Source organism: Nyctibius grandis, chromosome 3 (genome assembly GCF_013368605.1).
Source record: "Nyctibius grandis isolate bNycGra1 chromosome 3, bNycGra1.pri, whole genome shotgun sequence".
NCBI classification, from domain to species: Eukaryota; Metazoa; Chordata; class Aves; order Nyctibiiformes; family Nyctibiidae; genus Nyctibius; species Nyctibius grandis.
Genome location: NC_090660.1, coordinates 87,432,642 through 87,448,673, shown reverse-complemented (window position 1 = coordinate 87,448,673; position 16,032 = coordinate 87,432,642). Strand labels below are relative to the sequence as shown.

Genomic DNA, 16,032 nt, shown 5'->3' with positions numbered 1-16,032 from the left:
AATTTTAAAATAGCTTCATTTTTTTCTGGTAGTGCTCTGGATGCAGTCAGCTCTACACACACGGGTGAAGACACAGACTACATTCCCATGGACTGCATTCAACAGGTGATGACTCAGAGGAAATGTGGGAATCTGGCCCTTCCTTTTGGGCATTGTCTCAGAAATCGTAAACCACGTGCTCGGGCGACATCTTATGGCGGCTGCCTGGAATGCCTGAGCCTGGCAACGTAAGATGGCGCAATAAGCTAGGCGCCCGCCCTCCACCCGCCTCCGGATGCGTGTCTCCGGTGACAGCCTGGCAAGGGGCCAATCCTACGGCGCAGGAACCGGACATGTCCCGCCTTCGGACCTGTGATTGGTGCGAACTGTTGACTGACGGCTCCCAGTCACATGACTCTGCCGAAAAACTCTATAAAAGAGGCTGGATCACTTCAACACGTGGGACCCTCACCGCCATCTTCCAAGTAGGAAGGAGGACACCGCTGGATCTCAGGGTGGTGAATATTTTCTTTCTCTTTCTCTTTCAACTGTTTTCTCTGTTTCTTTCTTTCCTTTCTCTCTTTCTCTTTCTTTTCCTTGAATATTGAGTTGCCTCAGTGTTGGACCTAATAAAGTCAGAGCCAAGTGTGTTGATACCGTGCCTCGGTTGTGCTTTGTCTGAACTCAAGGATCACGAATCTTTAATATTTCGGGTCAGGATTTTTTGGGGGTGCTTTACCTGCAGGCAGGTTAAGCATACCGGGTGTTCGCATTGAACCAGGCACGCCGCACGTGGGCTGCACTGGAATTATTTATATTTTTGGCGGGCCCTGCGCGCGGGCTGTCTGCATTGAACCAGGCACGCCGCACGTGGGCTGCACTGGAATTACTAATTAGGCGGGTCTCTCTCTCTCTCTCTCTCGGGGAGCAGGGGATGGGGATTGTCTGCATTTTATTTCTAGATTTGCTCCTTTTTTGACTAATTAGGCGGGTCTCTCTCTCTCCCTCTCTCTCTCACGGGGGGCGGACGGGGGGCGGCTGTCTGCATTTTATTTCTAGATTTGCTTTAGAGGCGGACCTTAAATCCGGAACCCGACAGGAAATGGGCACAATGGTTATGTACTAAAACTGAACACTCACCAAACCAATACAAACCACCTCTCACATCTAAGTGTGTATGTGTATTCATGGCTACATAGTAAACAAATATCAGTAGTTTAGTTTGTCATGTTTGCAATCATTCATATATTATCAGAAAGGAAAGAACAGCAAAAGGAATCAATGGAAAATTTGAAACACCACAAGTACATGTATACGAACAGGCACTGATTGAAACATGCATTAGTTAACAATACATTATTGTTAAGACTGAGATTAGTATGGAAAACTCAAATCTCTGCTTGATATTAAACGGCTGAATGCCAATTCCCAGTTTTGTATACCACCACTTCAGAGAACAATTTAGTGTTCCACATTAAGCTTTTTACAGATTAATTACTGCCTGGGATATGAGTAAAAATGCTATTTAACTCCCAAGTTACATCTGTATTTATATTAATCCAGTTACTCTGCTAAACTGATGTCAGTTCAAAGTGGTCAGCTAAAATACCACTACAGCAAACTGAGTAGGAGTTAACAAGTCAAGCAGATCAACAAAATCAATATCAACTTCTAAAGTAAATGGGAAAATAAAACACAGTGATGCTTTTTAATATATTCTTCTAAGACAAGACACCAGGTGTGGAAGGTTTGGAGGTCCTGTGGGTATTTGAGGGACAAACCATGACAGAAGAAACAAATATTTCTTAGACTAGACAAGGACAGTATGTGCAAGTGGGAAGCCCCCTGTCCAATAAAGGACAGACTGAAAGAAAGAATGACTGTGCTCAAGCTACACTTGGGACAGAAATCGGCTTCATTGGCTGGAAATAATAGTTTAGTTTTATACTAGGAAAATACCAACTTTAAGGACCATAAAATACTGGAATAGAGAGATGCAAAAATCTCCTCCATTGCAAATTTTCCAGAATAAAGTTAGACAAACATCTGTCAGAAATGAACTTGCTGTATTGATCCTGCTTCAGCCCTAGGGAGGGGCTCAGTTGGGCTTGCTTCCCATCCGACATGTTAAGAACTCTTAAGTTTAATTTAAAAAAAAAAAAAAAGCAAAAAAGGATATGAACTCAAGGTAAAACACCTCAATGAAAAAAACCCATTTCTATTTTTCCTCATAGGACATTTCTTAATGTTTTGGAGGGAGGGTTTATTTATTTGGAATGAACAGCGTGTGGCCCTTACCTACATACAGACTGACTTCTTTCCTCACTATATTAACCCTGAATAATCTGAAATTTACCTTTGAAGGAGATGGGGAAATCACTTACCACATCCTATGAAAGCTGGTATATTCCCCCTGCTCTAAACCTTACAACTCTCTAGTCATACAATCAACAAATAGCCCTCAGTGCACAGTCACAATCTATTAACAACAAAGCAAAACAATTGGCTACATTTTAAGTAAAATATTTCTGATAGTGCATACTTTACCAGTTATGTCATGCTGTTTGAATGACTCACTGTAGATTTGATACTGATTAGGGCAATGCTTCTTCAGCCATTTGCAGACATCCTGCTGGGTCCATAATGCCACAGGCTTGGTCAGCTTCACAGTCCCGGACTAGAAACACAGAACGAAGAACAGAAATGATGTGTAGTCCGCACACAAGTCTCAGAAACATTAATCTGTGACATCCATATATGATATTATTAAAAGAATAAATGCCAGATAGGAGCTGCTCTGACTGGCAGATATCCAGGAATCACCAGCACATTACACAAGACCCAGCTATTCAAATACATCACGCAGGAATCACACACAGTGAAAGGTTCTTTAACATTATTTTGCATTGGATACATGTTCCTTGCATCACAGGAACATACTGCACCATGTCTTACTTGAATAACAGTTTACAGAGTGACCAACTCTGACTGCACCCAAAGGGCAACAGTTGCAACCTTTAAAGCCTTCAAATTCATAAGAAGGATGTACCTTTGTGACCCAGTTTGGATGTACACACGGAAGACCAGAAGTATCCTCAGGCCAGGCATGTTCCTCAACTACAATTAGAAAAGATCTTGCAACAAAGCCCTTTAGCGCAAACAAGCTTAAAGACTGGTTCTACCCAGGAAAAGGAGACTACACACCAATGGAGGTAGAGCTGGTGATACCGGTTCATATTGAGCATTTCACCTCAAATCGTTCCTAGTTTGAGCAATGTTTACAAGCAGTTTTAGTTTTTCTGCTTCTTTTTTACCTTTAACCCTCCTACAATCACCGTTATGTGAAGGAAGTAGGATCCCCCCTTAAAACACTTTCTGCTTTATAAATAAATAAATAAAAAGACCACTGTTCAATACTTTCCTAAAAATTCAGTTTTATAATAGATTATCTGAACAAATAGATTAACAGTTTATACATAAAACATTCATAAATTAAGTCAATTGCATTATCATCTGTATAAAGTCACCTTTCATTTAATCAAACAATTCACCTTTGCACATACACTTTTTTTTACCGTATAAAAATGCTGAGTTCTAGATGACCTGAACTGCAGGTTGTCTAGAAAGTCTCTTGTCAAAGTAGGCAAAACAACAACAAAAAAAAAGAAAAAATATTTGAAGTGATTTCATCTTGCCCAGTCTACCCAGGAGACTAAGAAAATCTTAAATAGATGGGCAGTTATTACCAACAATAGATGTTTAACATTGGACATGGCTGATGTGAGTGGGTGTGAACACCAACGTATCCATTTACTCAATGATTTTGTCAAAGAACTGAGTCTATGGAATAAAATCAAAGTATCTTTGTTCCCACACTATGCATGCAGAATATGAGTGCTCTAGCTCCTTAGTGGTGCAGAAGGTTCGAGAGAAGTTTTTCTGCACAAATTTGAGGTGAAGGGGAATGTCATCTCAACCATTCTTCTCCATTAGGACTCATGGCAGATTCCCTTGATATTGCCAGCCAGGGTTTATTCCAGCATTTACACAGATGTACTTTGTCAGACAGACCTTTTCAAAGTTGCTTTGAAATTTTTCATTACTAGAAGCCCAAAGGACCAAGGCAGTTTTAAGCTAGTGCTTTGCATGTCCTATTAAGTCCATAAAGTACATCATGCAAAGATATTAAGTTAGGGCCAGGGAATATGGCAGAGCCAAAATTCCAATGGGCAAACATGTCTTGAATTTCTCATGTCCAATTTTCCCTCTCTCTTTTTCACTGCCTGAATAGAAGCTAAATAAACAGAAGGAAAATTATAGTTGAATATATAATCCAATGCACATCCCTTAGCTCAGTCTTTTTTGTTTTGAACAAAAATATACTCACCAGAAACATGAATCCCATTTCAAACACACAAACAGGCACCATCCACATTGAGAGGTATCACAATAATGCACAAAACCACCCCAAATAATTGATTCTTATGTTTTGCTGCCACCTACCAACCTGCAGCAGACAGAAGCCTGACTGACAGACTTGTCATCCACAAAAAAATAAAACTTTTAGAGGTATTTATGGTGCCCTATAACCAGGACAGCACTTACTTTAGCACCTTCCTTTCTGAGAAGCACGTCAGTCTTCTGCAAATACAGAAACCCGCTCTGGACACTGCATAGGTCTGGAGAAGGGGCAAGCTCTGTAGGGAGAGCAAGTGCCCTGTAACTGTTCCTCATGCAACTAGGAAGACCAAATGCTCCTCTTTGAACTTCTCTAGCCTACTTGTTACTGCTATGTGAGTCAAAGAAGAAACTGAATTTCAATGAAAAGCCCAATATTACGGTATCAGTTAGCGTATTTTTATTACATGCATATATAAACATGTGTCCTTCACAAATACATCAAAGAAAAAAACAAGTAAAAATAGCCATATAATACCAGCAGTCTCTCTGATTCCACAGAAATCCCTGAACAACATGGTCAAGACTTCAACATGTACCTTTATATGAGTTACTGCTTAAATTTAACGATATTGGGATCCACCCAAGGGTACTGAGAGAGCGGGCAGAAGTGCTCACCACGCCACCTTCCATCATTTATCAGCAGTCCTGGCTAACCAGGGAGGTTCCAGGGGACTGGAAATTAGCGAATGTGATGCCCATCTACAAGAAGGGCCAGAAGGAGGAACTACAGGCCTGTCAGTCTGACCTCAGTGCCAGGGAAGATTATGAAGCAGATCATCTTGAGTGCTATCATGGGGCACATACAGGACAACCAGGTGATCAAGCCCAGTCAGCATGGGTTTCTGAAAGGCAGGTCCTGCTTGACTAACCTGATCTCCTGCTATGACAAGATGACCTGCTTACTGGATGAGGGAAAGGCTGCGGATGCTGTGTACCTGGACTTTAGTAAAGCCTTTGACACACTCTCCCACAGCATTCTCCTGGAGAAACTGACTGCTCATGGCTTGGATGGGCATACACTTTGGTGGGCAAAAAACTGTCTGGAAGGCCGGGCCCAAACAGTTGTCGTGAATGGAGTTAAATCCAGTTGGCGGCTGGTCACAACTGGTGTTCCCCAGGGGTCAGTATTGGGGCCAGTTCTCCTTAATATCTTTATCAATGATCTGGGACAAGGGGATCGAGTGCACCCTCAGTAAGTTTGCAGATGACACTAAGTTGAGCGGGAGTGTTGATCTGCTTGAGGGTAGGAAGGCTCTGCAGAGGGATCTCGACAGGCTGGATTGATAGGCCGAGGCCAATTGTATGAGGTTCAACAAGGCCAAGTGTGGGGTCCTGCACTTGGGGCACAACAACCCCATGCAATGCTACAGGCTGGGGGAAGAGTGGCTGGAAAGCTGCCTGGTGGAAAAGGACCTGGGGCTGTTGATTGATGGCCGGATGAATATGAGCCAGCAGTGTGCCCAGGTGGCCAAGAAGGCCAACAGCATCCTGGCTTGTATCAGCAATAGTGAGGCCAGCAGGGCAAGGGAAGCGGTTGTCCCCCTGTAATCGGCACTGGTGAGGCTGCACCTCAAATACTGTGTTCAGTTTTGGGCCTCTCACTACAAGAAAGACATTGAGGTGCTGGAGAGAGTTCAAAGAAGGGCAACGAAGCTGGTGAAGGGTCTAGAGAACAAGTCTTATGAGGAGCAGCTGAGGGAACTGGGGTTGTTTAGCCTGGAGAAAAGGAGGCTCAGGGGAGACCTTATTGCTCTCTACAAGTACCTGAAAGGAGGTTGTAGCAAGGAGGGTGTCAGTCTTTTCTCCCAGGTAACAAGTGGTAGGACAAGTGGAAACAGCCTCAAGTTGCACCAGGGGAGGTTTAAATCGGATATTAGGAAAAATTTCTTCACAGAAAGGGTTATCAAGCATTGGAACGGGCTGCCCAGGGAAGTGGTGGAGTCACCATCCCTGGAGGTATTTAAAAGACGAGTAGATGTGGTGCTTAGGGATATTGTTTAGGGATATTGTTTAGCGGTTGACTTGGTAGTGTTAGGTTAATGGTTGGACTCGGTCTTAAAGGTCCTTTCCAACCAAGATGATTCTGTGATATTTCTTGAGCGCTGGAATTTTTGAAGACTAGAGGAAAGTCAGTCAGCCCTTGAAAAATAAATTGATAATGGCTTTTCTTGTACATCCTAAAAATACTTAAATTACAAATATTTGCATACAAATAGATATAGCTAGCTCTAGATTTACAAGCTATTTATTCCTAGCTGAAAGTACACAAGTAGTGCCAATGTTTGTTTTAACTAAGAGGTTGCTCTTTTCACTTCAGCAACTATTCTCCTTTTAAACGGTTTAAGCACCATCATGTTAAATATCTGAAAAACAAGTTTATCAGCAATTACAGTACAAATTTAACATTTCCCTCTGTGCCTGTAGAGCTGAAAGTCGGTTTCAAATGTAGCTATTATGCCATGCAATATACAGATCACTGCACAGCAAACCTACATGCTGATTTTTTACTGTCCAGTGTTCAGAATTCCGATTGAAACATGTTTGACTTAAACTTTAACTGCAGTCCAAAGATGACATTTTTACACTGACACCGTCAAGCGTTATGTTTAATTTTCTAATTCATAAGGACTTGATAAGTTAGAAAAATACAGGGTTTTTAAAGCAATGGTTATAAAAAGTATATTGTTGTCACTTTCATTTTTGGAACATCATACCCAAAATATTTTCCAACCAGATGCTCTAAATGAAAGGCTATTAAAAAATATGCTTCCCTCACACAAAATTAATTTGTTAGTTTCTTCCCTGCTCTAAAGCTAGATCCTATACTAAAAAAAATCCCAGTAAACCAAAGAAAATTACCCTTACCATAAACATACCTACCACATGAGTCCCCTGCCACTAACTATATATAAACTACCTAGACAGGCAGAAAAGATATTATGTTTTACTTTATTTTTGTTTATCAGCTCAGTCAATCAATAGGCTCAAACTGATTAAAATAAAATAATATCCATTAAAAAAACCTTTGGTCTGGCCTTCCCTTTCATTTTCCTGACATAAACTCATTCTAAGATCACCCTGTGCTGGTAACACTTTAATAGTTTAAATCCTGCCAAACACTATGCCGACTTATGTGCCAGATATAGATCTAATGAGAATAAAAGTCTTTGGTATTCTGATCTTCTCTTGTATATTTGAAGGAAAACTTGTTTCTTCAGGATTTTGTGTCAAACTCTTTCTTCTAAATTGCCTAACCCCAGTTTTTGCTATGTGTATCTTAAAACTAGCGTATTTAATACGTGACACAGTTTCACGCTCTCTCTGTTCCCTGGTGCAGAGAAGACAGTACTTAAAATCACCAATTGAAGAATAAACAAATAAACCAATCAAACTTACACAAACTGTGTGCTACTAGAGAGTGTATTTCAGTGTTCAGAATAGCACTAGCAACCCAGCCCTGCTCTTCCTAAGCAATGACATACAAGTTATCTCTTCAGCCTTCCAGGTGCAGTTCAACAAGCCTGCCAATTTTGAAGGTCAATTTATTCACCAGAATTTCTTCACCTTTATTTATTGTATTTTACTCCAGAAAAGAAAGGCTTCTGTATTTTTGAGTGACAGAGGATTCAATCTCATTATTAAAACTACTTTACGTACTATGAGCCAAGTTATTTAAAAGAGCTTCTCCAACCCAAACATTTTGTGCATTTACAAATCTGCTCAGATTACAAAATCCAGGGACTGTGGAGATGAGGGTCCTCAGTCAAACAGGGCTGCAGGTCTGCTGGAAGAAGGCTGCCTGATACCATTTGTAACATCCAATTTGCCAGCATACTGATCCTGACATATAAGCAAAGTCAATGCATATTTACTTTCAAATTTACCCAAAGTCAGACCCTTCAGTCTGCCTAAAAAAACACTTGTATGAAACAGAGATGGATAAAAGAGGTGCTGCTCAAAGCATTAAGGAAGATTCTGCTCCAATACACATCACGAGACACTCTGCTCTGGAGCTTAACAGTTTAACTAGAAAAAGACAAAGCAGGATCAATTTTGTTATAGCGGTGTTGGTCAAAGGACATAAGCAAGACAGGGCTGCAAGGAGAAGCACCATCATTTATTCACCAGCAGTGTGGAGCTCTACCAGTTGTTTCAGACATGAAGAAATCTTCACAGGGAGTAGATTCAGAGTCCAACTGCTCAATGTTGAACCATTAGGTTAACCCAGTTAGGCAGGTAGACAGAAAAGGGGGGTGACAGTTGTGAGGGGAGGTACGAGAAAAGCAAAGGTCACTGCTACCTAGTAGGGACAGAGAGAGTGAGATGGGTGGCTGTCACCCCTAGAATAATGCAAAGGCAGCTAAGGCAGGAAAACTTAAAACTTGTCAGAAAACCATTGATGTGTCTGTGATCAGAGAGAGAGACTGGGAGGAAAGAAATGGGATCGCTTCATGCGTGAAGTTGAGAAGGAAATATTTGTTAAATCAAAACATAATGTCTTCTGCAAGCAAGCTATAAAGGGCCAATGATATATTTAAAAATTAGAAAAATAAAATTTTATGTGTGTCTGATACAGATACATATAGCAGAGAACTTAAACTACACAGCTCCAAAAGCTGTTATTGTCAAATTTTTCAGGCTGCTCCAGAAGCAAGACTAACAGCATCATCTTCATCGTTTATGACAAGAAGCAGCAGGAGCAGCAATGTCCAGTAAGAATTTCAAAAGCATGATTTTTTTTTTAAACATGCTTGGGTTATATTTCTAAAACTGAGAAAATAGGAATCTTTTTGATATATTCCAAACTACTTCCCCAACATTAAACTGCCTATAGAGAATTCAGAATCAATGACTAACATAAAAGCCAGTTTCAGTTCTGAAAATAACAGAAGAAATGAGCCAGGCTTGTGAATGTGTTTTTATATGATACCTTAAAATACTGAAGAACTGGAAAGGACACGTTTTGGTTTAGAAACACGCTTTCTCAGATAGTCAGATAGTCATACTTACAGATTTTTCCAGCAAAGACTAAAGAAAATTGCAGTAATAAGCAGACACCCCATAAAATCACTGAAACCTCCGTTGTGTTGGGTTCCCATCTGTGTTGAGAATCTTAATACTAAGAAGAGATGGAAACTACAAACCAAAGGAAATGTGTTTATTAAAAAAAAAAAAACAAAAAAAACAAAAACCAAGGAAAATACTGTAAGACACCTTCCCTTTTATGTTGATAAAAGATTTAACGCTTAAAACTTTAATTGGATCAGAAATTGAAACAGTCACATTCTAATTTATTACTTAAGTCACTGTGAAAAAGAAAAAATCAGTATGGCAAATAAAATATATTTAGAAAAAAAGATCATTGCAATTTAGTTTAAAGCACATTTTAAATGCCAACTTTGCTTGGCCTAATCTATGACCCCTGAGCATGGCAGAGAGTCATATTATGCTGCTGTGAGGAAGACTTGGAGGCTGTGCAGCTCCCAGCACACTCACATCTGTTAACACACAGCCTGATGCTCAAAGCACACTGCCAGAAGCGGCACCAACCCACATCTCAGCCCTTCTCCCATCACTCCCATACATGTTGTCCTGCACACAGTCCGTCCTTCCCTGGTCCGGTCTGCTGGCACATGGCCATACCATGCTGCCCAACATCAGGGTCCACATAAGGGATCCCACAAAAGACAAGATCAGTACAGGCAAGAAGGACTTATTTCCCACCACTGGTCAGCAGAAGGATCGGAGTAGAGCTATAATACCTCTGGTTCACCTAAATCCACATTCTCAGAACATATTGGGTTTTTAAGAGAAGCAACTCAGTGCAACCAGCTCGTTGTGTCTCACAGGAGCACAAATGAAGTCCAGACAAGGTACTCGAGGCCCCAGGAGAACCATGTCCTCACTGACTCTGAACTAGTTCAAACACACCCGAAGTCCAAGGAGACACAAACTGGAGTCGCAGAGATCACTGCCCACTCGATTCAGCCACTAAACAGATGGGGACAGCCTGCTGACATTGTGGGGGAGAGAGGAAAGAACAGAGTTAAAGAGGGAGATGAGGACACCTGAGCAGCACCAGCTCAGGACTCTGAGCACAAGGTGATCAGAGCCTGGTCCAGGAAGGACCAGGTAGGGCAAAGACTGGAGACTGGCAGGGAAGACGTGGAAGGTGTGGGAGAAGTGGAAAAGGTCCTGTAAAGTAGATTTGCTATTCCTATCCTCCCACTTTCTGTAGAAAAAGGAGAGGAACAAACACCACTTCTACAAGAGCCTCCCTCCTATATTAGCAGCACTGGTCCACAGCCTCTCGTATCTCTCACTTACAGAGCCTCTTCACCTTTGCACAACCCCAAGGGCCAAGTCAGCCACTGGCTTCTGTTTGTTGCCTTCAGCAGCTGCTGTAAATTGCTGTTCCTACCAAGAGACTGCTCTGGCATTTTGATTAAAGCCAGCTCTGCACAAGCAGAAACTTCTACCCAGGGTCCCAAATCAGTGTAGCACCACCACTTGTTCAAAGACCAATGAACGAAGAGGGAGGTTTTACCTGGCTTTCAAGCAACATGGGGACTGACCCAATCCAGTACCCTTCTCTACCAGTGCCAGAAGCTTAGGTGTACTACAAACAGACTGCAAAGGCGGGGAAAGGAAACAAATTATGAAAAATAATGAGCTTGACCCGGAAAGTGAGAAGTTGTTAGAGGGAGTTAACTCCCTCTTAAGGCTGTCACAAGTACAGCCACTAACATAAAAGGATAAAGTTGTCCAAAAAGTATCACTGAGCATTGCCCTGATCAGGATAAAGACTGTATCGAAACAACAAGCAAGGATAAATAAGGTGACACATTTCCCGTGAGAGTTACTCTCTTTCAATGAGATGCCACACTCTGAAAGCAAGAATCACGACTGGCAGATGCTGGTGTTGATATAAATGGCAGTGACTATCAGCAAACTGTGAAGAACTGAAGTGTCAGGATGAGAAAGGAGAAGACAGAGCACTCTTCTGCATTGTCGAGAAGCTTCCCTGACATCATTCTAATTGCTAGCAAAAATTCTGAAAGCCACAACCAGGACAGACAGGTCAACAATGCTTAAAATAAAATCACAAGTAGGACCAGGAACACAATCAATTTTAGCTTTTGACAGCCAAATCCAAATCAAAGAGTGTTAATGTTTTAAAATTCACTTCATCTAAAAACACTGCATTTTTAATCTTGCCAAACTAAAGATCCATTTCACTCAGTGCAGAAGATTCCTTCCAGTCCAAAGATTAAATATTTGCTTTTGGATATTTGCAGAGAAAACGCAGAGAGGAAGAGTTGCTCTGTCAGGGTGATGGTTCCTACTTCACAAGATGCGTCAATTGTTTGATACTTCTTCATTGATGTGGCTTTGATTCCCCTTCTCTACCCAAGACAATTCAAACCTGTCCAAGTCTGGGCTCTAACCATAACTCTCTTATATCATAGATTACAGTCTTCACAAGTAAGTATAAATCCTCCTGCTTTTACAAACAGAAACCTACTCTGTATCCTGCATAGATCTGGAGAATGGACAATTTCTGTTCACACAGCTGGTGCCCTATTAGCATGCCTTGTGCTGCTATGAAGATAAAAGGTTCCTCCTTGAACTCCTCTGGCCTGCTTGCTACCACTACTGAGTCAAAGAAGAAACAGAATGAATTTCAATTAATAGCCCTGTATTAACAGCAACTTATAAAAAGTAATTAAGTAAACTTTATTACAAGCACATGTTCTTTATTGCACTTAGCCATCCACTACAGCAAGAACAAAAATTTGAGACATTCACCCCTGACATGGTGCACATAACTTGTGGGTTAGCTCATCTTTTATCCTGTCTTAAGGACTAAGTACTACACCCACTGCGAAGAAGATTTATGGCGTGAGTCTTGATCACAGAATACTCTGCTGAGACTGGTAGTAGGCACAGGAGAGTGCCCCATCTTGGTACAAGCTGTAAGTTCAAATCCATTCAGGTGCACTTAGGAAAGCAAAGAGGAATATCTAATAACTGAGACAATTATGAAATGTAGCTCCCCCTTTTCCAACAGTTTGTCCTGAACTCAGAAACACCGTCAGAGCAACTGAAATTCAACTTTTGAGGAAGTTCAGTATTTGTCAAAAATATTTTCTCCAGGTCTAGATTAACAAAAAAATAAAAAAACCCACCACCCAAACCTACCTATATTACAAAACTGACCATTACAAAGGAGTCTCCGTTGCCACTTTTTCTTTTTTTTTTAAACCAATCCTGGCACCTCTGCAAATTGCATCTTAGGCAGTTACAGCTATCATTGAACTAAGCTGAGACTGCTTATCAGGAATGCCTTAAAAATAAATATAAACCAGGCGTATAAGTAGGTCCACTGATTTTCTTGGAATTTCTCACATATTTATTTGAAGATGGTCATATAGAAGAATTTAGCTAAAATACAGACTGTAGCAGCAACAAAATCCACTGGCCAAACTAGACTGGAAAAATGTTTAATTTGCATGAAAATATCAATAATACACTGAAATCTCGTTACTCTTTAATTACAGAACAATAAACAGCAAAAGGGGAGAGCTAAAAATGTAAAGATCTGAAGGAGAGCACAAAGTTTTAATTTTTTTGTTGCGAATTCAATAATAAAGAGTTAAAGGAAGTTGGTCAGCCTGTGTTGTTTTGTGGATCATAAGAATGCTTCTGACTCACAAGCACATATATTTGGTGATGCCTTAGCTGCAATTCTTTGGTCACTTAATGGGATTATTTCAAAAACAGCTCAGTTAGCAATAGTTAGCAATAAGAATCACAAAGCAGGCTGCCTTGAAACTGGAAGAACTGGACACGACCATGACTGTTTTAAAAGTACCTGTTTCATATTCACATTATCCATACTAACATGGATATGAACTGAAAAGTGTCAATTAACAATAATGATATGTAGCTTAATGGTAGAATTTTCTAAGGCTTATAAAAATTAATTTTCTTTACTAGGAATACTACTATAATACAAATAGGTCTCTATTTAATGGGGGGGAAAAAAGAGCTTGTACAGAGCAGATCTTTCTAGAGATTTCAGTTAACACTAGTAACAAAACATAAATGTATGTCTAAAATCCCAAGTCCTTCTCCTTACAAATTAAATTTAAAAAAAAACAAAATCAAATTACCCTATGTTTCTAAATGTTCAGGATATTCTAATAAAAAGGTTATTCAAACACAGGCTAAGCCTAATCTCAGAAACATGTACTTAACAATGTCAGTGGGGGTTATGTGCTTTTCGGTGACATTGATTTTAAAGAAAAACACATCTATGGCATAATATTGCTTTTGCCAAGGCAGCGTACCTTTCTCTGGGGGAGCTGTCATTAATGATACTGGCAGAATTTTTTTACTCTTGGGATTTACTGGTGGAGTTACACTGACATAATAAATCTGTCCAGCACAGACCACACCTTGATCCTTCCATTTCTAATTACAGTATTCTGTCGAGAAGATACTTGACATGTCACAACCTAGGGTTTGAGAAGCAGCTGTGTATTTTTTTTAATAGCTGCTGTACGTCAGAGGTGAAGGGTACCGTGCATTTTTTGTTCTTAAAGACACAGACAGTGAAGCATTTCTATATGAGAAGAGCTATAAGAGAAACTGTTACTTCAGCGTTAGGAGGTAGTGAGGTTTATTCCACCATTAGCTCAACAACAGTACATTTATACAAGGAGAACATCTAACATCCTGAGAGGATCTTAATCCCTATTAAATAATGACAGATTGCTTTCTTGCAAGGTTTACTCCTTCCAAGTGGATCACATTTTTGGCACCTTTTTTTCCGCAGATGTGCCAATTAAGAGGCTTGTACTGTAAGAAGTAGTATAACCTTTCCATGCCAACTTTCAGCCTTTATGGATAGGCTCATTCATATGCAGAAGGCAAGTGCAGCAGTCAAGGCATTTTATATCCCAACAGAAATCAAAGTTTTCTAGATATCTTTGCCAGTTGATTCTTAACTATGTTCTCTTGAGCCAAATACATTTTGAGGAGAACAACTTTATAGGCCAGACGTGTACATGAGTATGAATAAAAAAAGGTCTCTGAGCCTCAGCTGACAGGTCAACCTCTTGCTTCCCCATAAGACATCACTTCCACTTCCAGCAAAGGCAGGAGAAAAAAGGCAAATGTTGACAGAAGAGGCAGATTAGCCCAGCCATCTGATTCATGCAAGAGTGTTGCAATGCCTGTCTAGAAGGTGATAATGGATTTTTCAAATAAATATTTTTAAGGCAGATACACTACTTATTTTTTCAAAACAAGCAAGGCATTTCTGACGTCAATGTAATTTCTTGCTCATTACTCTTGAGAAACTAGTCTTCTCTCTCTAATAAGGGAATTCCTGTATTCTCTTACCATCCCTATGAAGTCCTACATTCATAAAAAGGGCTTAAGCACTACAATGCCCTTTTATCCCCTTTATTACAGAAAGCAAAAAGCCTCAAACTGAAATTCAGTAAGGCCAGCCCCTCCTGGCTAGGAAGCAGCCTAAGTCAGCCAAAAAGATGATACAGAAAAAGCCACAGAGCACAAGTCCCATATTCACATCAAGGCCAGCCCAGGCCAAAGGAAGACATCTCTTCTCACTCACAGGAAGCACCTTTTCTTGTAGTGCAGCAAATATAAACTCAAAAACAAAAGAAAGGTCAGAAGCTTGTCCTTATTTTAAAAGCAAACAGAAGGATGTGGCAGCAGCACCATCTCTGCTCAAAACCCTGAAGATTTGGAGCTATAAAGTCCACATAGATGGGACTTGGCAGACCAGATTCAAGGAGCAAAGGGGCGGGGGGGAATGAATGCAGAGCTTAATATTGGTTAATATTGTTGCCATGCTCTGAACATATCTCCTCGACCAGGCCATTCATGGAAAAACGAGAGTTTCCCAGTCACATCCCAGCAGGCACCACAGGGAGGCTAAGCAGGGGCGGAATGCCAGTCAAGTGAAGATTTGCATCTTTGGTTCAAGTTACCATTGGTAATTCCAGCCCAAAATGTCCCAGCAACACCTTCCTGGGGAAGGCAGCTGTGAAATGTCCCTAGAAATGCGGAGTTGAGATTTTCAACAAAAATATTATGCCCACCTGACCTCAATATAAGGAATTTGGATCATAAGGAGATGAATGTGAAAGAAGGGCTGAGAGAAGGTAAATTAAGGACTGTGAGGAACGGTATTCATCTGCTGTAATGTGTTCAGTACTTACAATATATATCGTTTCTGGAAAGAGATCTGTGAAGGGATATCTAAATCAATGTGCTGGGAAGACAAACTGGCCCTGAATAAGAATTAGAAATATTTTAATTAGATTTCCGAAAGGAACTCAGTTCCCTTCTCTTTCTTGGATCATTTGCTTGCAGTTTAAGATTACATGAAAAATTCACGCTAATCCTTCAGTTTTTGTTTGCAGAGAGACCAGTAGTGCCAGGCAGCGAACAGCAGGCAGTTCTCAAGATTCACTCCAGGGGAAAACTCATCTCACAAGCAAAAAATTTAACTCCTGGTTAAGTAGCTGATGTTCTATACGCGGACCACTGCATAAA

The 16,032-nt window shown here is 40.6% G+C and overlaps 1 protein-coding gene across 4 annotated transcripts in view; it reads right to left on the bottom strand.

The window, feature by feature from the left end:
- Nucleotides 1–16,032, bottom strand: part of SAMD12 (sterile alpha motif domain containing 12) — a 195,094-nt gene that overhangs the window by 143,556 nt on the left and 35,506 nt on the right. For 3 of the 4 annotated variants that reach the window (XM_068396367.1, XM_068396368.1, XM_068396365.1), the window contains exon 3: nt 2,527–2,656. In XM_068396367.1, coding sequence (XP_068252468.1) covers nt 2,527–2,656 — 130 coding nt within the window. The remainder of the gene's footprint in view (nt 1–2,526; nt 2,657–16,032) is intronic. The other variant, XM_068396366.1, reaches the window with a different exon arrangement.